Source organism: Protopterus annectens, chromosome 5.part1 (genome assembly GCF_019279795.1).
Source record: "Protopterus annectens isolate FY-2018-M chromosome 5.part1, PAN1.0, whole genome shotgun sequence".
Classification (NCBI taxonomy): domain Eukaryota; kingdom Metazoa; phylum Chordata; order Ceratodontiformes; family Protopteridae; genus Protopterus; species Protopterus annectens.
Window position 1 is genome coordinate 317,453,395 of NC_056736.1, and position 25,606 is coordinate 317,479,000.

Genomic DNA, 25,606 nt, shown 5'->3' on the forward strand with positions numbered 1-25,606 from the left:
ATACCACTGTCGGTTTGTCTTGATGCAGAGAAAGCATTTAACAGAGTGATCTAGGATTTTATGAGTACGTCAATGGAAGCATTTGCATTCTTCTGATACAACAATAAGGTTACATAGGAAGATATGTGAGGGATCAGAGGCAAAAAATAAACTGGGAAGGTTCTTCTCTGACAAGTTGCATGTCAGATTTTTCTCCTTTGTTATTTGCTTTATATTTAAAGCCATTGGCAAATAAAATAAGGGACTCAGAAACTCAAGGATATAATTGGTATGGTAATCAAGAAAAGTTAGCTTTATTTGCAAGTGCTATTTACTTTGTATCTGATAAAACCAGGAAAAAGACATCTCAGTGTTGAGGAACATCTTGAGACAACTTCAAGTTTTTCGGCATATAAAATTAATGAAGATAAAACAAAGGTTAAAGCTGTAAACTATATACCCACACATGAATTGATGCAGAAATTAAACTAAAATTAAGTATTTAGGAGTATGGATTAAAATGGACTCTGTTATGCAGTTAAGTATATATGGGAAGAGTCAACCAAAGTAAAATAATGGTGGATACCAAACTCAAATAAAACCGTAGAAAATGACTGGTAAATCCACCAAAGGAAGCTCACAGCAGGCGCAACCAACTCCAGAAAGGAAGCCCAAGAGTAAAAAAATAAAAATATTTATTCAGTCAAATAATTGGCAGTCTTGCGTACAAATTTTAATAATTTTTTTTTATTTTCTATACTAGAAAAGGTGCTACCCAATCCTACAGGTGGTTCTTGGAAGGACCTTATTGAAGCTAGAGAGTTAGCTTAGGAATTAAGATTTGATGCCACTAATATGCCAGGTATTAACGGTAGTGGCTGTATTGTTCCTATTTTGAAGAAGAAAGCTGTTAAGCTGTAAAATACATTTCAACAGTACTTTTAATTTTTATTATAATAAATTTTATTATAACTGCCTGTGCCTCTTTTTTATTGAATACACATGTTTTTGTTCTTAACACATACATTCAGGTTTTACAATATACATATTGAGACTGTCAGTACACATTTTTTTGTTTTTAAAGCAAAAATGCTGTTAATTTAATTATTTATTTACATATGAACTGACTTTCATTTATGGGTTTTTTTATTCCTAAATCTATGTTTTTATTTTGATTTAATTATCTAATTATTCACTTAACCTGATTTTGATTGAGTAGCACACACATATATATGTATATGCATACATACACATGCTAGGGATCTACTTCTAAAGTCCAACAAATGACTGACTTTCAAAATCCCGAGACAAAAACCACAAAAGTTCAGAAACCCGAATGTCGACGTTTTACTGTTCTTCATGTAGTGCGATCCCTGAGTTGGTATATTTAGTTGGGGGGTGTGGGGACTTAGCCCACTACCTAGGTGGGTTTTACTTACCTTGGCATGAGTTTCGTTTACAGTTGGCCATGTATTTACTTACCGTAGTAAAAAAAAAAAAATCAATGTTCAGTTTCTGAACTTTCATGATTTTCGTCTCAGGACTTTGAAAGTCGGTTATCTGGGAGTCGGACTTTAGAAGTAGACCCATATACTAGTTGGAATTGCAATATTATGTTCTGATGAAGTCCGTACTTTTTTGTTTTGGACAAATAGCATTGAATGAACTCTGTACTTAGTTATTTGACTGAATAAAATATTTTTGGCTAGTTTACTCTTGGGCTTCCTTACTGAAGTTGGTGATGCTTGCTGTTAGCTTCCTTTGGTGGATTTTCTAGTCATTTCTTACATTTTGTATGTGGCAAGAGACTAAATGAAAGATAATACAAAAAATGAGAAACTAGAAGCTGTTGTTTGTAGGTTTGGATAACAACATACGAGTAATTCAAATGTTTTAGTCCCTTTAGTTTTATATGTCAGGTCAGGCATATTTGTATCAACCAGAGGAGAATTTGTGGGCAATAATTAATAAAGAGTTGAAGGAATGTGTCTATGAGGGTTGGATGGCAAAAGTCAATGGGCTAAGTTGATCCTTCCAATAGGACAAGGTGGTTTATAATTATCTGATTTGAAAGGATATTTTAGAGCTACACATTCGCAGGTTAAGACTTGTATACATAACACAAGCAGAAAGCTATAATTCAAAGTGGAAAGGGATAATAAAACGAGGAAATTCAAGAAATAGAGAGAGAATGTGATAACAACTGCCATACAGAATAATGTATTCATTATGTAGCAGAAAGTATTCTAAGAGCTAAGCCAACATGAGAATGGAGAAGGAGATTGTACCGAGGGACAACTGAACGTAGGGTACAAATAATAGGCAAGAAAGGGCTGGGATTTATTGGGGAAAACTGACAAAGGAACCAAGATATTGGGACCAAATAACTAGAGAGAGAGAGAGAAAGGTAAAAGAATAGAAAGAGGCCAAGAAGACATTTGGGCTGTAGGCTAGAGGCTGCCTTCGTTATCAGGGATTGATATCAGGGTATAGGCATAGAGAAATGGATAGGAGAATCCTAAGTGAAATACCTGCTTCACTAGAGGTTTTAGTTGAATTTAGAACAGAAGCTGCTGTTCAAAAGTTATAATTAGTAGGGCATATAAAATATTGTACAATAATTATAGGAATCAATCAGAGGAGGTTAGAAAATTTGGGAAGAGAGACTGGATAAGTAGTTCACAAGGAAACAATATAAGGGCATAGGTATGGCTCCCTAGTATGCAACAAACTCTAGAATATTTATGATTTTTGCTTGGAAGTGTTTGCATAGGTGTTTCTATAACCCAAGCAGACTAAAGATTTTTGTATTCTCAGGTAGATGGCAAATGTCGGAGTTGCGATTGGAAAGAAAGAGGTAACTGGGAACATATGTTCTGGGAGTGTAATGAGTTTGCAGTCGTTAAAAATTCCCTGTGGAGTACTCTGTCATAAATGTTGGGTGAGCAGATGGATGTAACTAAGGAAATTATTTTTTGAGCTGGCATACAAGATCTGAATTGCCTAGACATAGTAGGGCCTTGCTGAGTTTAATTCTGGTGGCTGCAAAAGCATTAAATGGAAATCAAAGTCTGAACAAAACTGTATTTGAAGTATTGAATATTGTAACAGTGATAAAAGAACTGAAAGTGTGATCTTTGGAAAAGGGTAGGAGCACATTACATAGAAAAAATGGAAATTATGGGAACAATACATGTTGAATAATGTTTTGAAGGAGGAGGAGTGAGATTTAAGTAAGAGGCAGGACTTGAGCAATTTATGTAATGTTAGATGATAGTTATACAAACAACAACATATGTAAAGTATAATGTTTCAAACTAGGAACATATATGGTGGTTTGTTTTGTATTATATAAATGGATGTCTTAAGTGATAATTCAATAAATATATTTTTGTTTGACTCATAGCTTATGTCCATTTTAGAAGGAGCAAAGGAAACACTGCAGGTTGAACAGAACATTTTTCATTGATTTACTGTGATGGGATTTTCATAGTCCAGATAATATTTAACCATCCTTAAAGCCTTTCATTTGACTGTTGAGTGTATACACAAAATTATATTTTTATAAAATCAAAATTGTTTATTATTTAAGCTAGGACATTGTATTACTCAGACTCATGTTCTGATCCAGGATTTCCTTTTCTTCTTTTCATGTTTGCCACCTTACCATCGCCGAAGGCAAGCATCCAAGGTAAAATTATTACTCAAATGTAGAGTAACAGGTTATAATAAAACATCAGCCTTATGCAAAACCATTGTTAAATATTTGTGTTTCTGGTAGTAGGAAAGGAAAATTGAAGAGACATAGTTTGAACAAACATTACTAATAACTGACTGAAACAGTATGCAAATCAGAGAGCTTAATAACAAAGGTAAGTAATTCTGAAGAAGTTTCCAAGAGATAGGTATTGTGATCCTGGGAATATCGAATTAATGTGATATAAAACTGCACATAGCTTTACTCTGATGACGGTATGATGAAAACACTGTTTTATTTTGTTGGACTTTTTTATGGAGATATGAGTCAGCTGATTGGCTTTCTTTTCTCTTTCTCACATTTTTGTTAGCTTACATCATTCTCTTTAAATGTTTGATGATTATCTTGCAAAGTGCTTTTGTTTTATGCCAAAAAGTTCAGTCAGCAATTATGTATCATCTTCCATTTACAAATGTACTCTTATTCATATTTGAAGATTGTATAATATGAAGTTTTGCTTGTGTACATATATATGGATAAAGCATCCTTAGTGTTAATACAGTAGCTCTGTAGTGAATCCCTTACCCTCTCTGTGTCACTAAGTTTCATATAAAACATTTATGAGCATTTAGCACCCATGGGATAAGTTAGCAAATAAAAAGAAAGATTCCAGTAACTCTATGGATAATTCCATATTGTTGTCACCCACCACCATTGCAGTTAAAAGGTTGTGTTCCTGAGAGGAAAATTGTTTTTTAGTTAGCTGTTTGCTTTAGACTGCACCCTTTACATCTAAATTGGCAGTTTCAAAAAAATTTAATTTTTTCATCGAGATGCAGCTATGTATTCTGAGCAGATATGGTCTAAGGGGCATAGACCATGTTAAAATAATTTTGATTAGAAAAACAGTCTGGAAGAACATATATAAAATATGTTGAAATATATGCAAGTATGAACGCCCCAAGATGTATATCTACTATCTGTATGTGAAGTGTGTGTCTCGTTGCAAAGAGGAGATCTTGTTATTTCATATTTCATTTGAAAGGGAATGCAGCTCGGGTTCTTTCCTATTTCAACAGGAACAGAAGAAATTGCATTGTATTACATAACATACCAGTGTAGTCTATTTTAATACATGTGGGATAGGTTTGCCATAATGGTTAAGGTCTTCACCTCATAAACACAAGGTAAAGGGTTTGATTTTGACTACGGGTTATTGGCTAGACTTAAAGTGGTTCTTCAGGGCAGTTAGCCTAGTATGAACCTGTGTGTTTTAGTATGAACCTGTGTGTTTTAGCTAGACCACAGACCATGTTCATACATTTTCCTTATATTTCTTGACAGTTCCTCTACAACAATCACATCCATGCAGTTCTTTTTAATACAGACTTGTGTTTCTAAAAATGATCCCACACACTTCTGCTAATGTGTTTTGCTTCAGATACTTGAAAGTTCGCAAAGTAACATTTATGATATAGGAGCCTATAAAGCTTGAAATAAGTCTACAAGTAAAATACGCGCAGTTCTGTTAAACTATTTAAAATCTTTTCAACAGGTGCAACTAAAAGAAGTTGTGGAAGAGCTGCCTTATAAGATCGAAACAGAGCTGGCAGAATCTGGCTCAAATTTCAGTGTTGGTCAGAGACAGCTGGTTTGCCTTGCCAGGGCAATACTTAGAAAAAATCGAATTTTAATAATAGATGAAGCAACTGCAAATGTAGATCCAAGGTAAATGTATTTAAACTCGTTTTCATTTTTTCTAATTAAATATATGTACTCCTTTAGCTGCAGAGAATAGAACTACATTTATGTATGCTAAAATGAGTAGACAGTAAGCTCTAAACTATAGACTATCAGTTTTCCTTGACATGGTTGTTCAGTAATATATATATATATATATATATATATATATATATGCTTAGAATCTGAAGTTTGACTCCAGTCAGCTTCCATGCAGTGTGGTTTCCTGATGCCCACAACTGCAGCTGAATGCTGTAATGTCGAGATCCATGCTGCCACATCAGAATGGTTTTGCAGACTGTGTTGCACAACCATCGAGCTTCTGTGATAAGAACAATAGAAAGTGAGGAGAGAAAGGCAGAAATGGAATAAAGAAGCATGAGTGTATGGGATATGGCAGTGTCCTCCACCATTTCATAGACTTATTGTTGCCAGCAATAGATGTAGTCACTGAGAAGACTTGATTTTCTGAAGAAGGCAGACAAGATGATCTAACATTAGGTGCCGTCTTTGGTGAATCTAGATCTGTGTTCATCCTGTCATCCTTTCTGATTTGACATGTTTTTTTTCTCTAAAGATACTTGGGGTCATACACACACACACACACACACACACACACACACACACACACACACACACACACACACCCTAAAAAGGTAAATGCTGTGATGTCATGTACCATATTGGCAGAGTACATGAAGACCATGAACCCAACATTTATTTTCTGCTTCTCACACAGTTTACACGCTAGTCCTGACTTACACTGTGGAAAGGTGCAGTGTTTATATGGCTTTTAGTAGCCCCCCCCCCAAGGAACTACCTGATGAAATTCATGTAGTTGAATTTTCTATGATAGCAGTCCCTGGAGTGATCCCAAACAAGGTGAAGTGTTCTCTAATTCAGCCCCAAACGATTGTCTTCTGTAAGGAGAATCCCACAAAGTCTTGAACAACTCCTCGGTTTGGTGATGTTAACAGCCAAGGGTAGATCCACTTACACCTTCTGAGCTTGAAGTCTGCTATAATCTTCATGGTGCCACTTGCAAACCTGAATATGTGGGTTTTATAATGGATATTGAGATGTCAGCAGTAGTTTGAGATTGGCCATGCAGTCGCAGATATCTTGATGTCAACCCAAGGCCACTAGACCTTTGAGTGATGTACATTCAGTGTTCATCCAAGTGGATTTCCTTCCCTGAAGCTAAACCTGTGGTAGGTGCTGGGAAATGATGCTTCAGTGGTTGACTGGATTGCTCTCTTCCTCTGCTCAACAATACATGGGAATAGGTCAAACGAAGAGAGGTGTTTTCCAATCATCCCAGCCAACTGTAACTGCATTTAATCCATCTGGCTATGAAGGAAATGTGCTTCCGAGACTCTGGCTGGTAACCACCCATTAACCTAATCCAGCAACAATTTACTCCATGTCTTGCAGTAGGCTGTAGACAGCAGGCAGCAGTGTCTCATATGTTCACATACTTGGTGAAGTAAACTCACTGATAGGTTTATTGGTGTTTACTAGGCTAACGACCACAAGGGTCTTTTTAGGCCCAACCATGCATCCGAAATTTCTGACAAGTTCTGAAACCCTTGCTAAGTGTAGGCATGGGCCTGGGAGATGAACCATTTACAGGTTACCTCTGTCCATTAGAGACATAGGTGCCAAACCAGGGATGAATTTCCGGTTACCCATCCAGTTGTCCAAGTTGCACTTGAATTGGGTTAGGGAAGAACTCTGCTTCGCATGGATGGGGAGCCTGTTCCATAAATGGGGTAGTCTCTTTCTGTTCTGCTTCTCTAGTTCTCGTCTGGAGTTGCAGGTTAAGGAGCCATGTCTGATTCAGGTACTTTGGTAATTGGTTACTTTATGGATGGAGCTAATAGCCATCTTAGCAAATATGATTCTCCATATCTTTTGTTTTGGGCAACAAACAAGGAATATCCCACAGTAGATGCATTCTCCATCTCACAGAAAACATGATTCATGAACCCTTAAATGACCCTGAGTATTGGAAGAATCAGGTGTGATGTGAAGCAGAGATCAGCTGATGCTGCCTTGCTTATCAAGGGTGAAGGGAGATTACCTGGTCCGCTGCATTACTAACACCAGTGGCGATCAGGTGGAAAAACATCAGTATGGTACTTAGTGCAGAGGTTTAAGCCTATGCACCATTAACAAGATGCTTCCTGTAGTCCAAGGTTTGATTTCCTCAGTCTCCATTTACCTACTGTGTGACTGAAAAGTCACTTAACATTGCCCCTGAAAATGGACACCACTCTTAACCAGCTAGCAAACAAAGAACTAAATAAGTAAACATGCAGTGCATGGACCAAGGCATACACTGTTGTTAGTCAAGCACCATAATCGTATTGTAGACTGATGTTTTAGTGTGCTTGAAAGAAAGCACATAACATTAGACCATTTATGAAGGCCTTATCTTCGAAATGTGATGCCAGGCCACCAACAGAAAAACAGCTAAGATCCAAGCAAAATGCTTTCTGATTCATGGCAGATAATGTTCATGACCCCTGTCCATGCCCCCAATTCCCGATACCCTCAGATGTTGGTTAAGATAGGGGAATGACTAAACCTAGTAAGGGATTGTAGTCAGTGTTTGGTACATTGGATGGCAGAGAAAATGATACAGGAAAAAAGAATTGTATTGAAGCATTATGTTAATCTCCCCTTCTATTGTCCTTGTAAGTACACGAGAGATGGGGGGGGGGGGATTCCATCATACATGGTGTATGAACCATTAGGTCAGCAGTTTACCTGAAGAGGAGCTGCATCAGTTTAGTAAAAAAAAAGAACAGTTGTTCATCTCTTTTGTTCTGAGTACAGAAAAGCTGACTGTTGCCAAGCAAAATCTTTTCCAGGTAATCTATCAGCTGCATTTCCTTTTCCCATCAGGCAGCTCAATTCATGTTGAAAAATATTGCTGTTAAAGGCTAGTATAGCAGCAGTATGGTTGCTTTCCTTCCTTTCTTCATTTCTTACTGTCTTCAAAATGTCTCCTTTGCCGACCAAAGTCAGGTTATCATCAGCTCACACCTTCACCAGGCATTATTGTTTGGACAATTACTCCAGGAACCAAGCCTTAGTTGGTATTTCAGTGCTTCAGGACCCAGTTTGAGAACTTTACTGTGGGTGTTTCTCTGACTTGTTCCACTCTTTTCGTTTTACTTTTTGGAATTCAGCCAAGTCATAGACTCATGAAAGAGAATTCCTAGTGTAAGCTATACCACAGAATATTCCTAATATATTAGCTGTTATCTGAGGGAACCTTTATTGTTGGGTCACCAATTTCCCTCTTGTTTTCTGACAAGATTAGAATAAATCAGAGGCATAACTGGCTTAGTCAGCATCCCACCCAAGGTAGCTCTTCAGTAGAAAAGCAGAAAAAAGCAGTTTCATGTAATAACCCAACCACTATATTCTGGCAGTCACGTTTTTACAGTTACATCCATGTACCTCTCAGATAGGTCTTCCACTGAAGAGGAAACAAAAAATAATAAAAAAATTACTTCCCTTTAATAACCCGCTGGCTATTGTAACCATCGGGTTATTACAGTTACATCCATGCTCCCCCCCCCCCACTCTGGTAGCTCTTCAAAAAAAAAAAAAGAAAGGATGAATGATGGCTGAGTGCCTTATGCTTTGACTGTAAGCTATACCTCTAAGTCTGCATGGTTTTGTTCTGCTGCTGTTGCTTGTGACTACAGTCAGTACTATGTAATTTATGTACTAAAGTCATGTAGCCTCTGTATCATTTACAGTAAAGACTTTAGAGGTGTAGACGTGGGTCTGCACTTACTTGACATTTCTGAGAGACTGTTTCCATGTAATTTTTTTCCTAGTAAATAACTTAATTTCCCCATGGCGAAGGATATAAAACAGTACTCCAGTCTATTGTTCAATAGTTTAACAGTAATCCTGGAAATATACCTCCCTACATTCTGTTGCTTTTATTAATAAAGTTCTTAAAGGACATTTTATATCTTAGAATAGATTTTTTGCTTGCTCATAATACTCAAGACTTTGATAATATGTTACTTCTAATTTTTGAAGTCAAGTTAATTATGCATTCTTTATATGCACAATTTTATGATTGTGTGTCAACTGGATTTTTTTAAAACACATCTATTGATTATGTTGATGGTGTTTTGAAGAATGTTAATATCAAGCTAGTTGGAGATGGCCTTTGTAAGTTTCACGTCTTTGCATTGTTAACCATTCAGAATAATTGTTCTAATTCTAAGTCTGTTGAATCAGTGTTACAAAGATGTATTCCGAGTACAAAACCCTAATGAATGCAGAACTTGAGCCCACATCTTTCCACACAAAAAAACTCACATTTTACTCTCCTCTGCCTTCTAGTCAACCAGTGTGTATATCATTTGACCAATTATTGGTTTAACTGTTTATTTTTAGAAGTTCATTTAACATATGAGAATTTGTCTTTAGGGTTATTTAATTTGAATATTCTGTTTACTTTTGTTGATACTGTCTGATTCATTTATTCACATGACACCTCTCTACTGTGTTTCACTTTTATCAACATGGCAATGATTTTAGGTTTGGTAAATGTTGCCCTTAGTTTGCAGTTTGTAGTAAGTTTCCCCTAATTAGGTCTTTTGTTTCTAATAGCTGATATTTGGGAAGAATGTATTGCTTGAGTGTATTTCAATGTAAATTGTGTTTTTAAAATTGCCTTTTTCATATTACTGTACATAGTAAACTGTTCATTATTTAATTCAACATGCATTGTAGACATTTGTTTGCTTTTTGTCTTATTTTAGGAAATGTTCTGTGCTTAGTTTTGCCTCCATAGTCATTAATCTTTATAAAATTGTATCTGAAAAGAGTATTTTTGGACTAGTCTGCTGACTCATTAAGAAAACAATAATACATTTCATATCTACATGCATATTTATACACACATGCACAGACATAAGTGAATCTGCCAAAGTCCATGAACACTAGGACCACAGGAGGGTCTTGTGCCTTAGTTACAGTATGAATAATTATCTGTATAGTCACTGATAAAGAACTTTCAACCAAATCTCCAAGATAAACAACATTGCACAGCAGCTACCTTCATTTCTTTTTTTCTTTTGCATGACCAAGGCAATAAAGATGTTTTTATGTGCATGTTAAACTTTTATTTAAATGTTATTCCAAGTGTGCTATTAACAGGGTACAGAAAACATAGGTCAGAGAAGCCAGTAATTGTTCAAACTCTTTCTAGGCCAGTACTTGGAGTAATGCAAGTAAGCCTGCTTACATCTGTGCATTTCACAAAGGGAAGGATCTGTTATCTCAAAGTGGTGACAAAACATCTTCCATCATGCCACTCATGGTCATTTCCATCCTCTCCGACTGAAAATCTGACCTCACTAGAACTTTTTTGTTCCATCTGTTTCATCATTATACCTGTAATAGTACTCCCAGGTAGATTCAATTTACAGGGAACCTCCTCTCTAACTGCACTAGCGATAATCAGGAGCTGAGCACCATGTGGTGATTCTCCACAAATAGTGAGAATTTGTATTTTTGCTAATTGTCAGATATGCAACAGATGTGCAGAGTATATAAATATCAGTCCCACTGATGCCTCCATTTTATCAGTGTTGTCTTACATTGTTATGTTTTCAAGCAAGTTCAGCAGACATTTGTACATCTTGTCCTTTGTCCCTTCAATTATATAACTCTTGATCAGTACCTCAGGTGCTGGATCTGCTACTGGAACTAGCAACAAGCACTACAGTTAGGACTGCAGCCTCTGTACGATGCAACTGGTGATCAGTAGTCACTTGTTTTCACATTGTGGCTGTGGCGCTTGTGTTAAATGAGTTTGTAAATCTTTCCTTAACTCATTGAAAAAGTTGTACTTGAAAAATGTAGAAGCATTTAATGTTTGTAAGAATTTAGGGACACAATGAGGAGACTGGCATTATAAGCACTTTCTCCTAGGTTCATCTATTGTACTGGTCACCTGATAGGGGAGATTTTATAAAACAATTAAAGGTCAGAGGCAAGGTTTGACATAATGTACTTCACTTGACACTAAGTACAGTATGCTCAACTAGGCACCCATGGGTCTGCTGCTGAGCTTTGTTAGACTCATTATGCACCTCATTTTCAAAGGTATGGCACTGGCTGGTATAGTGAACCACCAGTGTGGCAGTAGTGGAGAACAAAGAGTTTAATGTGTATTGTGAGATGGAAAATATGCTATCTATAAGCACATTGCAAAGAAGGATCTAATAGCAGTGTCACTGGCTAAAGGAGGAAGCCATTCACAGCCTTGTGTCATGGTAGTTTAAGTCCAGTTGTCAACCAACTGATTAGAGGAGATGGCCACTGACAAGATGAGTAGACTTAGAGGGGTATGTTGATGTGGGACAGGGCTATGGTAATTGAGAGGAGGCTGCAGTCTCTCCTAGGCTAGGGTATGTTAGACTGAGAGCTGTAATCTTTTCCAGGTGAGAGTCATTGGAGGACAATGGATTCTTAATAGATTCAGTAGAAATATGCTGAGGACCCTAATTACTGGAAAGTTTAAGATTAAGATTACAATGAAGGAAGGCGTGAAATGTCAGATACCACTGAGAGGAAGGTGGGATAGGCAGGGCATTCCATATGCTATCAGGATAACTTATAGTTTTAGTCTGTGCCAGTTACCACCAAGAAAGGGATAAGCAAGGGGATTCTGATTACTGCCAAACTAAAAGTGGCAATGTTGGTGAGGTGTGAGCACTGCCATGATGGGATAAAGACTCATGGCTTCTGATAAAGTATCAGTATACTGTTTCTGTTTTGGCATGTACTGATGGGGAGACTGGCAGTCAAAGTAGATCAGCGGGGTTTAAACATCTTAGACTTTTCAAGAATGACAGTGGGGTTTAGAAAATCCCAACCCTGTACAGACCTTTACATATGCGTATGATAGTAGGTACTGTGAAACTAGTAGGGAATCTGAGAGTTAGGTCTGTACTTGTCAAGATCAAGGGGGCATCCATTCAGGATAAAACTTTCATTAATCTCAGTTTTAAGTATCTTCATAGTTAGAATAAGCTTGTTTTGAGATCAGGTGCAGGATACAGTAAATGGAGACAACTTTTTCCCCCACTTCCAAGTATCATCCTTTTCTCTCAATGAAAATAATTATTTTCAGACTAAATTGCAGTAATAATCTTCACAGACTTTACATTTGTAGAAACTCTAATTTTTATTCAATTTTGGATTTCTTGACATAAAGTTTAACTTGTTTTTGTAGAACAGATGAGCTGATTCAGAAGACGATCAGAGAGAAGTTTGCAGAATGTACTGTACTGACAATTGCACACAGGTTAAACACTATTATTGACAGCGACAGAATTCTGGTGAGAATTTATTGATTTCTCTGTTTAAAAAAGAAAATGCCATTTACAGTATTATAAGATAACTTATCTGTAATGCAGCAAACCATGTTCAGTGTAACAAAAACTTTTTTAAAACATCCTTTGCAGTCTGACTTTTCTAAATAAAAAATGTTTATTTGCTAGTATATGTGCTGCACTTTAAAAAAGGAGAATGCTGTTAATGCTGAATTTGAATTATGATGTCACTGCATGATCTTCCTTAAAGAACTGAGTTGGGTTGAGTTTTGTGTGTTGCCTTTCCAGTGATCAACATTCAGAATTGAGACATCCTTCTCAACTGTCCATCATATTTTTCCCCTGACCCTCATAACATTTTTAATTTTCTGGTAAATCGTCGTGGATTACAGTCAAATCAGAAGTTCTAGTCATTAGAGTTTCATGCATCTTAATATTTAGAAAATGCCTGCTGAATAACCTGTTCTAATAACTTTTTAAGTCCCTGTTTGTGGGCCCTGTCCACCAGTAGTGGTGGCTTTCTCCGGAATTCATGATCAAAGATGTTGAAAGTCATGATCTGAGCTAGAGTCATGATATGAAGGGGAGAAGCAAGGTGATGAGGTTGACTTGAATTTCACAGAGCTTTGTGAAATGGATGCCTGTTGCCCTTCCTAGGGAGGAAATACTTGTATTTTCTGGCACAGAACTGGACTTGTTCTTGAAGCAGCAATTTATTTTGAAACACTGCATGCATTTTATGGACTTGGCTGCTGTTATGTAGGCAGATCCTTCTGGAAGTTATGGCCATTGTAAGTACCACAGAATCTGGATGTCAGCTAGTTTGACTAATCACATTTTGTGCATAATATGACCTTAAGGCATCCTATGTAGGTGCCATTTTGGAATGATGCTTCTGATTCTCTTCAGGACAAACATAATGAAGTGGTATAGATTATTTCTGGTATAGAATATTAAACTCCATCAGAATTTTATTAGATAAAAAGTGCTTATCTTCAGTTTATCATACAGTAGTCCTCATGTGGCTACTGTACTGAGTATATGCAGGTAGCTGTACTGCTTTACAGGTACCCACAGTTTGTAGGTATCACTGGCTTAACCACTTCAATGTTTAGTTTAGGCTCAGAATCTCATCCAAGAACATAATGCCTGGTAGACATGGTATGGCTGGCAGACTTGCCATAAAGGTAGAATTATTCCAAAAGATACACCTACTTCAGTTCATAAAAGATACCAGATGTCCTAATAACAGAGAGCTTATGCCATTGCATTGTTCTGGTGTGAAAAATAAAGTTTTTAAATTACTGAGATTTTCTTCAGTTATCATAACTATAAACTATTATTCCTTGGCTCCTGATTATGAATGACAAAATCAGTGTTATTTATTGCACACAAAGCTGCATTATTAAGACATTTAAATGTTCATCAGATCCTTTCTGAGTATCCAGTAATAGAATACAACTTTATCCTCCCAAACCTGTCATTATTAGTTTTGATTTTTCAGAGGCTATTTGAATAGCATAATATTTAGAACTTTCTCTAACCTGTTTACATAATAAATGGAATACATACAAAACACAGTGCTATACCCAATTATTGGCCATTCCGTAGTTTTGAACAACAGGATTAATACCTTCTCTAGCTTTGAAGATATCCCCACTTCAGACTAACTTCTCTTCAAGTGATGTTGGGTTCTGGTGCAGGGAGGCTATACCAGGAACTGTATAAAAAGATTTTTTTATTCTTTTTTCAAGAAACGGTGCATAATCCAGTAGACAAAGACTTGATTTGATCATCAATGGGTTAAGTCAAACAGGGTGAGTAGTAATTTAAGCATTTCGAGATGAGATCTTAAAGCTGCCATACTGTAAGCTCCTGCAATACAGGGTAATCAGCTGTGACAAATGATTGGTTCTCGCCATGCTTGTTAATTTTTTTTCTAATGGCTGATGAATTTTTTTAAAGAAAAAAATATCAGTAGGAAATAAGTCCCAGTGAATTAGTTACCCATATGTTTATTTACCTAGAAGTGAATAAAAGCCTGCAAACCTATTCTTGTGAATTTCATATACTACTCAGTGAAGTGAGATGGGCACAGGGGGATTAAAATGATGTCAGTAGTACAAAATATCTTTCAGGTATTGCTTTGTTTTACTTTATATAAGAAATGTGATTAAGATTTTTAGCATAAACTAATAGCATATGTAATATTTTATCTTTTGTTCAAGCAAACTTTTCACTCCTGTGTAATGTTGTGTGCACCCTGACTTGTAGATGAGGCATGGGTATACTACAATGTAGATGGTTTAAGAATTAAAGCTTTTCCTTTGTATTTTATAAGTATCATCAGCTGCAGCTCTGTTGTGCAGACATTTCTGTCTAATCATTTTATGATTTTTTTTAACTCACAGCAATATGTTTTCCAGTTTTGTTGTGTGGACAACGGACATTCATTTATGATAATTTCATGCCTTTTTTGTGACTTACAGCAGGTGATTTGTTTTGGCAGTTTGTTTAAAGAGGATAAATTAGCAACCATTTATATATATCTGCAATGAGATAAATGTAAATGAATGAGTCAGCTGGTGTTATGCTTTCTGCCATAAGCTGTCAACTTACCTTTGAAACAGAGTTATGTGCTATGTGATGTAACATTTGAATATGTATACTGGTAGTCTTATTTGCTACATCTCTGAACATAAAATACCTGATCTTGGTAGGCCCTCACACCATAGCTTTTAATAAACGCCACTGTGGGCCTTTACTGCATATATGTAGATGTCTTTTTTGCCATACCACTCAACTGTAAATAGTTATGCAGAATGTTCATATTTTGCCCATGTTTTTGGCCTCTTCTTCATACAGTGTATGGTTTTCTGGTAAATAATTGAGGATTTAAGTCACCAAACAATGACGAACATTTGATTTTCAGACCTCATACCCTTTGTTGCATGTTAATACAAAGCCTGTATTATTCTAGCAACTTTCAAAGTTTATACAATAAATATTTAAAATCTGTCCCTTATTCTGGCCTATTTTCCCCATGTTTTGGCTTTGTCCAGAATTCTTAGACTAAGAAGTATGTTTCTTGCATTAAGATTATTCAAACATATGAAATGTATATGTTGATAAATATACTGTTTCATGAACCTAGTAGTGCAGACATCCCAGTAAAAGCTCAAAATTGGGGTGGTACAACATCAAGCAATTTTTATAAAACATCCTTTCTTGTGGTTAATTCAGTATTAGTTTCAACATCTATAGATACAGTTAGAGAGAGAATAATAAAATTGTTAAGCTTTTTGTAACAAGAAACCTTTGTGCAGTTAAAAAATGACATGATAGAAACCACTGAGTATTTCTGCTGAATAAGGCCCACTTAAAGTGGTAGCATCTTGTATAAAAAGAAGCATGCACAAGTAAGGGGTACAGCAAGAAGCAGATGAAGAGTGACGTGGGAAATGTGAGGATGTTTTTCACTTAAAAAAATTGAAGATGCATGCATCAGCTTCACTGAGAAAGTACTGATTTGAAACAGAGAAAATGTATAGATATCGGAAAGAAGTTTACATGCACAATGCTATGTATCATAAAGAGAAATAAGTATATGTGATGTCCACCTCAACAAGAATTTCTAGATAAGTTAATAGACTGGTTAAGGGAAAACAGTGCTCCTTGTTTCTGTCTCTACTTCATGGTGAATTTCAAGTTTATTTAGGTGCTTTATACAAAACACTGTAACAAAATATAACAAACAGATAAAATAATATTTGATGAAAACGAAAACAAAAATATCATCAACCAACTTATGCCATTTCAGATAAGTATGTTTTTAATGCTGCCTGCCTGAAACTAGCCAGAGAAGAACATTCTCAAAGCAAGTGAGAGCGAGCTTCACAGGTAAGGCACTGGGTAGTAAAAAGTGCAAAAGCCTGAAGTTTGAAAGGTTAACCAAGAATTGCTCCAGCCCCTTGGAGGCTGAACACAAACACCCGTACCAGGCAGTAGGAAACTACGTGCTCCTTCATGACTCTATATTTCTGAGTTGGACATCTCTATGAGGGTTTTCCAAAAGACATTCCTGGTCCTTTCTGTGCCCAACATATCACCATCCCCAGCCCTTTTCATTCAAGTCAGGACACCTGGATGCCCCAGTCTTTAGGTTTCCCTGAAAAACAAGCATTTATGCTTGTGAAGTGACTTTTTGAAATTTTTTGCTTTGATGCTGGTAGAATTAGTCCATGCTTTTAAAACTGTGTAGCAACATCATTGCTTGCACTTAGTTTTATAGCCCTACCTAAACAAAAAGCTGCATACCTGATGCATGCTATGGCAGTTCCAATAACTGATGTTATTAATATTAGTGCAGGTAGCAAATTCTGCCCCATTTATCTTCTCTCTTGCCTTACCAGGGTCCTGCAGAAGCAAGGCACCCATCAACTGCAAGGATCTTTTGATAAATTTGATTTACCACTATAGGAGAACTTATGTTTTCTCTTCCTTAGGCTTATTTTTTATGAGTTATAAGGAGTACATGCAAATGATTTCAAAGATTCCGATTAAGTGTTATGTGTAAAACCATTGTGAATCGTGTACAGTGATGAATTATTGCCAGTACTGAAAAATGAAGAAAACAATTTTTTTAAGACAGTAGGGGAAACTCAGAGGCCTTTATCTTGACAATCTACCACCTCTTTTCCAAGGACTCCAGTTTTAACTAGCCCTTTTCAGAGACTTTCTGTCATAAGAGAACAGTCTCAAATGCTTAAGGTCCCAGAATCCCTGAAGAGAATTCCCTCGCCTTTTAAAATTTCAAGTGTTATGGAACAAAAATTCAAGATATCCTAAGTGAAATCCACTAGCTCATAAGTCAGCTGATTTATTCTATCAATTTGATAAGAATAAACCTTTTACCAAATAAATTATATCAGGCACAGAAATGTTAACAGTTCCTACAGAATCAAAGGCACTCAGTACATCTAACATTCCTGTAGGTGTTTTACAGTTTAGTATGGAAGGAAGGTTGCTAGACTAGCATAGAAAAAAAATTGACAGGTTTTACAAAGTCCCTGATGAATGTAAATTTCTCTATAAATGTCCTTCTGACCTTTCTGTAGTGTCTGTCTCTTCTGACAAACCCTCTAAGCTCTTGCCTTCTACTAAATTACTTCCATCTGACAAGGACAGTAGAGCTATGTAATGCCTGGGCAAGAAGGTTTATACTGCTGCCAACTTGTCCTTTCAGGCTGTTAATGACCAGACCTGTATGATTAGGTATGTTTTAGCCCTTCTTTCTCAGACTTCTCAGGATATCTAAGACCTTCTTAAATCTAAAGGGAAGGCTTCATCTCTCTTTACTGGACTCTACTTCTCAAGCACTCTGCCACTGTATTAAATGTAGTTATGATGCAGCTGATGCATCTTCTTTAGCTGCTGCTTTTGGTTCTGTTTTGAGACATTACTGTTGAATTCGTCTCCAGCCTTTGCCTGGTGATATTAAAGCTAAACTGTTGGATGCTCTTCTTGATAATAAGAACCTGTTTGGTTCTGTGGCTGCTGAGCTTTTCAAGTCTCTTCAGGATAAAGTCAAGGGCTTGCAGGAATTGAAGCATGCATTTGTTTCTCCTATTCCTAAGTTCCAGAGGAATTATCAATCTAAATCTGCTTTTGTTTGCCACCTCCCAGGGCTCATCCTGCTAAGTCTACTCAGACTCCCACTTCTCAGAAACCTCCTTTTCAAGACAAGCCAGTCTATCTGACTTTTTGCTTCCCTCTTTCCTGAGCCAGGTTCCCCCATCTCTTTGTCTTTCCCTGTCCCTTTCCAGTTGGTTAAGGATCCCTTAAGACTCTTGAGTTCTGTCAGTTGTCCATCAAGGATACTTCATGGTGTGGAAATTCATTCCTCATTTTCTGGGCATCCCTCAACATTCTCAGAAACAGCTTCCTTTCTTCCCAGAAGTACCTCAGGTCCTTTTTACACAAGGCACCATTCAGGTTATGCCCTGTTCTCAGGAGAGGAAGAAGGTTTATACCAGAATGTGTCTGGTCCTCAGGAAGGATGGCACCTGGAGACCCATTCTGGACCTGTCTTAACACCTTTCTGAAAATCCCTTCTTTTCAGATGTTATCCCTTCACATCCTATTTTCTATTTTGTTTATTTATTTAACATTTGTTTACTGGGAAAGTCCAACTTTTAATGAGCCAATTTTCAGAGGAGGCCCAGGGAAAAACTCTTCAGATGCATGTCTTTGTAACATGTGAGGAAACCAGAGCACCCAGAGGAAACCCACACAAATGCAGAGAGGGCATGCAAGACTCTGCACAGAAGGCACCCCAGCTGAGAAGGCAATCCAGCTGAGAATTGAACTAGAGAACCTCTTGCTGTGAGGTGACAACATTAACTGCTGCACCACTACACTTTCCAGCAAGACTCTTTTTCTTTCTTAGGTTTTCCAGGTCTCCCTGGATCTACAGGATGGTTATCTTCACATCCCAGTTCACCCCTTTTCAGGAAGTCTTTGTGTTTCTCTGTTTCTTTCTTGCATTTTTATTTCTGTTCTTTGCCATTTGGCCTTTCTACAGCCCATAGGTTTTCACCAAATGCCTCACTCCTGTGATTGCTTTTTGTAGGATGCGAGAGGTTCACATCTTTCCTTATCTGGACAACCTTCTCATTCATCCTCCCCCAAGACCTTACTTCAACACCTCCACTATACTGTTAATTTCTTGCAAAGCCTGGGGTTTATGATAAACCTCTAAAAATCAGTCATGATTTCTGCTTAGTATCGTGTTTCTGCATTGCAGGCTCCAGACCATTCCTATGCTGGCTTCTCTGCCTAGTCTCAAAGTTCTTTCTCTTCTTACCTTTTTTCAATCCCTTCTTCCTCAGGTTTCAGTTACAGCCAAATAGCTCCTAAGGGCACTAGAATTCATGGCTTCCACCATTCCTATGCAACCTTTAGGCAGGCTTCATATGAGAAAACAGTGGTTCCTGAAGTCAGTGTGGCTCCAACACTGTCATCCTCTAGATTTGCTAGTCCGTCTTATTTCATGCCTCAAGCTCGAGCTTCAGTGGTGGATACATCAGCTGTCTCTCAACCCAGAATTCCTTTTCAGCACCAGTCCCCTCTAAGGAATTTTTCTCAGGTGCCTCAGTCATGGGGTGGGGAGCCTTTTTTGGTCCCTTCAAGGACCAGGATCTCTAGCCCTCTCATCATAGGTCAGACCACATCAGTGTCAAGGAGATGAGAGCTCTCTTTTTTGCCCTTCAGAACTTTCATTTCATTTTGCTTCCAGGGCCTTTTAAAATATTTACAGACAATACCACAATGATGTAGTATATCAACAAGCAAGGTGGGACATGGTCCTACCTTTCTTGCAGGCTAGCTCTTCAACTTTGGCATCTATCTGTCCAGTATAAAATGACTCTGTAGGCTCTATACTTTCTTTCAGAGTACAATATAGTGGCAGACTCTGAGCAGGTCTAAAACACAGGTTCACAAATGGATGCTTCACAGAAGTGCGTCTCTGGATATTGTCCATCAGTGGAGTACTCCTCAGGTAGATCTTTTTGTTTCCCTTTGAACAGACATCTTCCTCTTTTTTGTACCAGAGTCCCAAGTTCTCTGGCTTGGAAGGTGGATGCCCTGTCTTTTTCTTGGAAGGGGATGTTTCTCTACACTCTCCCTCCCCTTCCTCTGATTCTGATGGTTCTGCTCAATATTGAGCAGGACTCCCTCAAAATCTTGTTGGTGTCGCCCTTTTGGCCCAGACAACATTGGTTCCCTTTTCTTCTGCATCTAGCCAAGGGCAGTCACCACAAGTTACTTCATAGGATGGTCCTACTCATACACGACAAAGGGTCTCTCATCCCTCCTCACTTGTCCACTCTTCAACTGACATTGTGGGTGATACGGTTTTGATCCCTTTTAGGAACCTTTTTTTTCTGAGGACATGCTTACGATTCTTCAGGATGCCAGGAAACCCTGGGTGTCCAAATGGAAAACATTTTCTGTTTGGTGCCTTGGTTGAAACGAGGATCCACTTTCTGTGAACATTCCTCTTGTTCTCTCATGTGTGTGAATTGCACCATGCTGAGTTAGCATATTCTTCTGTTAAAGCTCACCTTTCAGATATTTTTGTGTCTGCTATTACCTCCTCCTCCTCCTCTGGCGTCTAGGTTTGAAGTTAAGTAATTTCATAAAGGCATCCTTCATATCAGGCCTCCCAGGAAGTCTGTTCCACCTGGGGCCTTAAGTTTGTTATTGAAAAATTGACTTGGGTTCCTTTTGAGCCTGCAGCTTCAGCTTCTTTACAACATTGTACATGGAAGACCGATCTTCTTTTGGCCCTTACTTCAGCTTAAAGGGTGTCTTAACTACAAGCTCTTCTGGCTGTTCCTCCTTTATTCGTTTTTCATAGATAGGTACAGGGTGTCTGTTCATATTAATCCTTCTTTTATGACCAAGGTGAATTGTATCTTAATCAGATTAATTTGCCCTCCTTTTTTCCTTCTCCACAGTCTGCTAATGAGAAGGTTCTTCACGCCTTGGATTTGCATAGACAGCTCAGATATTATTTCGATAATACTAAGGTCATTCACAAGTCTGAGCAGCTTTTGATTTCCTTTCATCACAGATCTCTAGGTTTGGCTGTTCCTAAGCAAACCATTTCTTCATGGATCTCTAAAGCCATTTCCTTTTAGTTCTCCTTTCATGGGAAAAGCCTTTGTGCCTCTGTAAAGGCTCATTCTGCTAGGTCCTTGCCTTCCTCTTTTACTTTTTTCAAAGGATTGGATACCAAATTCCATCCTTGAAGCTGCTACTTGGACTTCTGTCCATACCTTTACTAAGCATTACAAACTGGATGTTGCTTCCAGAGTAAGAGCTGGCTTTGCCAGAGTTGTCCTGCATGGGTTTCTTGAGGGCTGTTCTGGGCCTTCCTCCTCCCAAGTTTTCTCTTGAGCTTTTGTACTCTCCCTTACATAAGGAATACTGCAACAGTGATATGGAAGGACATAGTATATTTGTGTAAAATCATTCCATAGCAGTAAATGTCCTTCTCTTCACTGTTGGAGTACTCTCTCCCTCTGTTCTCCCCCTTCTGCTCTACTGTTTTCCTTTATATTTGTCTTTCTCCATCTGGATGCTCATGTTCCTCCTACTTCCTAGGACTGTTGTTCTTCCAGATGCTGTTCAGTTCAGAGGTAAGTGCATCCATATGTTACCTTTATGTCCTACGCCATGAGTTGGGCACATACATGTGACATACGACATCTCTAAAATCCTAAGGCTTTGCTATACTGGCCGGACGTTGGATTACCCTTGGCAGGGAATCCCTTAAGTAAAGCATACTGCAACAGTGGTGTACTGTTATGGTAAAATTTTATATGGCTGTACTCAGTGCTTGTTTGATACCTGAGAATTTATGTGAGAAAAGTAAGGCTCACTTAAAAGAAACTTCCTGTTTGGTCCTCCTGTTTTGGAAATTTTAAAGTTATGAAAACTTAAGGAATAACAGTAAGAGGAACACTAGCAATGTTTTTTGACAGCTCTAGTTCAGTATGGATTTGTTTACTGAACACAGCTGCAATATTCTCTTTTTTCACATTTTAGTGTTTCTTCTACAGACTGGATAACGTCTCCATATACTTCCCAGTCATGTATAGCCTGTGACATTTTATTATGAATTAAGCCAAACATGAAGGAGGATTTAATTCCCTGACCTTCCTTTATAGTGACAAACTTTTAAGAACATATTCCACAGAAGTCCTAATAACATTTTGATGCTATGAAAGTAATCTCAAACAGGTCACTCTTAGCTGTACTATTGAATAGTGCATTGTAGTTGTTTCTTATGCTTCAGCCAACATTTCAAGGTCTCTTGTGTACATATATAAACATAGACACACACACACACACACACACACACACACACACACACACACACACACACACACACACACACACAAAGAGAAAGAGCAGATCATTGCCTTTTAATGTTTTCAGTTCCTTTTTTGCATTGCTTCTTTGACACAAGTTATTTGCCAAATACTAACATGGATACTCAAAATCCTTAGACTGATTGGAGCTGCCATTAGTCATGATGGCCTGTCTTAATGCTTAAATAGCATATATAGTACAATTTGTTTACTCTATTCTGCATCTTTGCTCTTTACTTTCTTACCCATTGGTTGGGTTCTTATTGGTGTTTAGACACCAGAAGTTTAGTTATAAAAGAACACACATGTAATTGTATTTTTCTTACTTTGTCAGCCTTTATTTGTACAAGCATTTTTCAGGGTTCCTTTGTTCCATATTATGGCAAATGTATCATCTGAGTGACATAGAAACCTATCTGTATGCATTTGTGGGACCATTTGAAGGTGTATTAGTACTACTGAAACTAAGCTTCATATTCCTAAAAGCTTTAAACATACTATTCTTTCTGAAGAGGGGGGCTTTTTGCCATTCGGATTAGTGGGGCAGTTTCATTATATTATTTGCATTATGACTGGTGTTGCAGTATTTCTTCCCATTGTCTTATATTTTACTGTGCTGTTCTTTATTTGATAAACAGCCCTCACTTGGACTCGGTGCATTTTTGAACTAGTAATCTTTTATAGTGTTGTTTTACCACTTGTGTAATGAAACAGGGTGCTGTTTGGAATTCTACCTAAATGTTATGATTTGTTGTTACAGTGGCTGTCTTGATGATGATAGTACAGTTGTGGGTAAATATGCACACCAAAAGCACTAGATATTTGAAGAGTAATCCCCATAATCATAAAACTACTGTCCCATCATCTCCCAGATAACTACTTGGGGAATTCCCATAAATTTACAGTAATGTTTTGTTTCAGGCAAGCTGTTTGCACAGTACTTTAATAGCATTGATTTGTTAGGACTATAAGTATTGATTATATGAAATATAAGAAAGTTAAGTCACACGAGCATCCGTGTGCGCTGCCATCTTCTCAAGAATAGCAAAGCTAGTGAGTCCTGCAGTAAATTTATGGATGCACTTTCAATCACCCAGGTTCACTTTAAAGAACTGTAGGGTGTCACTTTAACTTGCTGGAAATGTCTGTAAGAGTTGAGGGAGGTGTGTTTATAAATCTGTCTGTCTGACGTGTGTTGAGGGAGGTTTTGTGTTTATAAATCTGTCTGTTTGACGTGTGTTATTCATGGCTCCAAAAAGTACTCTGCGGATGTTGAAAGTGTACCAAAATCATGGCCAATAACCAAAGTAGAACACCAAACCACTACAGAATCGAGGCCACCAATTTATAGAATGCTGTCATTCACAGGAAAATGAACTTCTTCAGAAATCAAACCTGTCTCTGTCCTTTGTTGGTTATATGTTTTATTTAAGGGTTGGTGGAGACTGAAATCCTTAATTCCGGAACAACAGGAGACCAAGGAGGATGGAGAGCCTAATCATGTGGAATGTAATGCATAGGTCATCACACATGACCTTATAAGAAACTGAGTTAAATGATAGTACTTCAAGTCTTTGTTGGTAGCTCGGGAATTTTCAGGCTAACAGCTTTCTTGGTTAGGAAACACTGGGGTCTTAACAGTTGATTAATATGTCTAGAAAGGTATATAGTGAAGGGAGCATTGGATTGAATGTTGTGTCTTTCGGCTTTTCCTGGTTAGGGGTCACCACAGTGGAACTCCGGTCCGCTAATGATTGGCAATAGATTTTTACTTGCCGAGTTGCCAGCCCTGACGCACAACCTTCAACGAAGGTATGCCCATTCACACATGTCTCCACACAGAAGACGCTCCAGCTGAGAATCGAACAGGACAACGTCTTACTGTGAGGCGATAACACTACCGCAGCACCACCACCGCTGAATAATTGATCTAATTACAGACGCATACAGAAGGAATAGTAACTTTTTTACCTAGGTAATATGCCTTTAGGTATTAGTTGTGCATGATATAAGCATTTTTCACTACTGTTGCTGTGTGGTGGTCAAAGGAGAAGGAATTATTAACATAGGTTCAAGGATTCCTGACTGTCATTTTAGGGTGGGACTTGGCTGTACTTGTTTACCAAATGTTACAATACTGTACTTTTTGCATTTAATTTTCTCCCTTTCATGTACACCAGATAGTTTAGTACTTTGATAAATTCATCTCTTCCTGACCATCCAAATTCCATATTGGAATGGTATTCAGAAACAAGTAGTGAATTATGTGAAGAGACATAGTGTGGTGATTAGTGACATAGTTGAATTGACACCCCTTGACCTCATATGCAAAAAATGGGGCAGAGGGGTTGTGGAATGATAGATGTAGTGAGTAGTGACACATTGGGTGGGTAAAATTCAGAGATGCAAATGGTCCTATATTGCTAGAGAGAAAATACCATGGTATGTATTGCATATAAATTGCTACATAATGGCATTCACATGATTGCCAGTATGTTGCTGAAAAATACTGTGTTTGCAAATGACAAATTCAAATATGGTAGTATGATTCAAAAATGTGTAATATATTCACAATGGGCTGCAGTAACAGCTTATTTTGACCCCTTTATTTCTTGGTGCATATATTGCTGACATTAAGATGCTACGAGTAGCATCAGATTTAGTTGTTAGCATATATTAGTGGCCACTTTTTGAGCCAGTTTTAACATGTTGAACATTGCTACCATCCACATTCCAGAAGAATTCATAAGTGTGTCCATGAATGGGGCATAATTGACTGCTGTCTTGTGTAGAAAGACATTATATGAGAGCTAGTAGACATGTGCTACCCTCATGTGAAATTAAGGGGGATGGATTGGGCTGCCTGTCCC

General features: G+C 37.7%; 1 protein-coding gene across 3 annotated transcripts in view; it reads left to right on the forward strand.

The window, feature by feature from the left end:
* The window catches only part of ABCC4 (ATP binding cassette subfamily C member 4), a 2,616,332-nt gene that overhangs the window by 2,463,878 nt on the left and 126,848 nt on the right, over nucleotides 1-25,606 (forward strand). For all 3 annotated transcript variants that reach the window (XM_044072995.1, XM_044072997.1, XM_044072996.1), the window contains 2 exons: nucleotides 5,232-5,404; nucleotides 12,696-12,801. In XM_044072995.1, coding sequence (XP_043928930.1) covers nucleotides 5,232-5,404; nucleotides 12,696-12,801 — 279 coding nt within the window. The remainder of the gene's footprint in view (nucleotides 1-5,231; nucleotides 5,405-12,695; nucleotides 12,802-25,606) is intronic.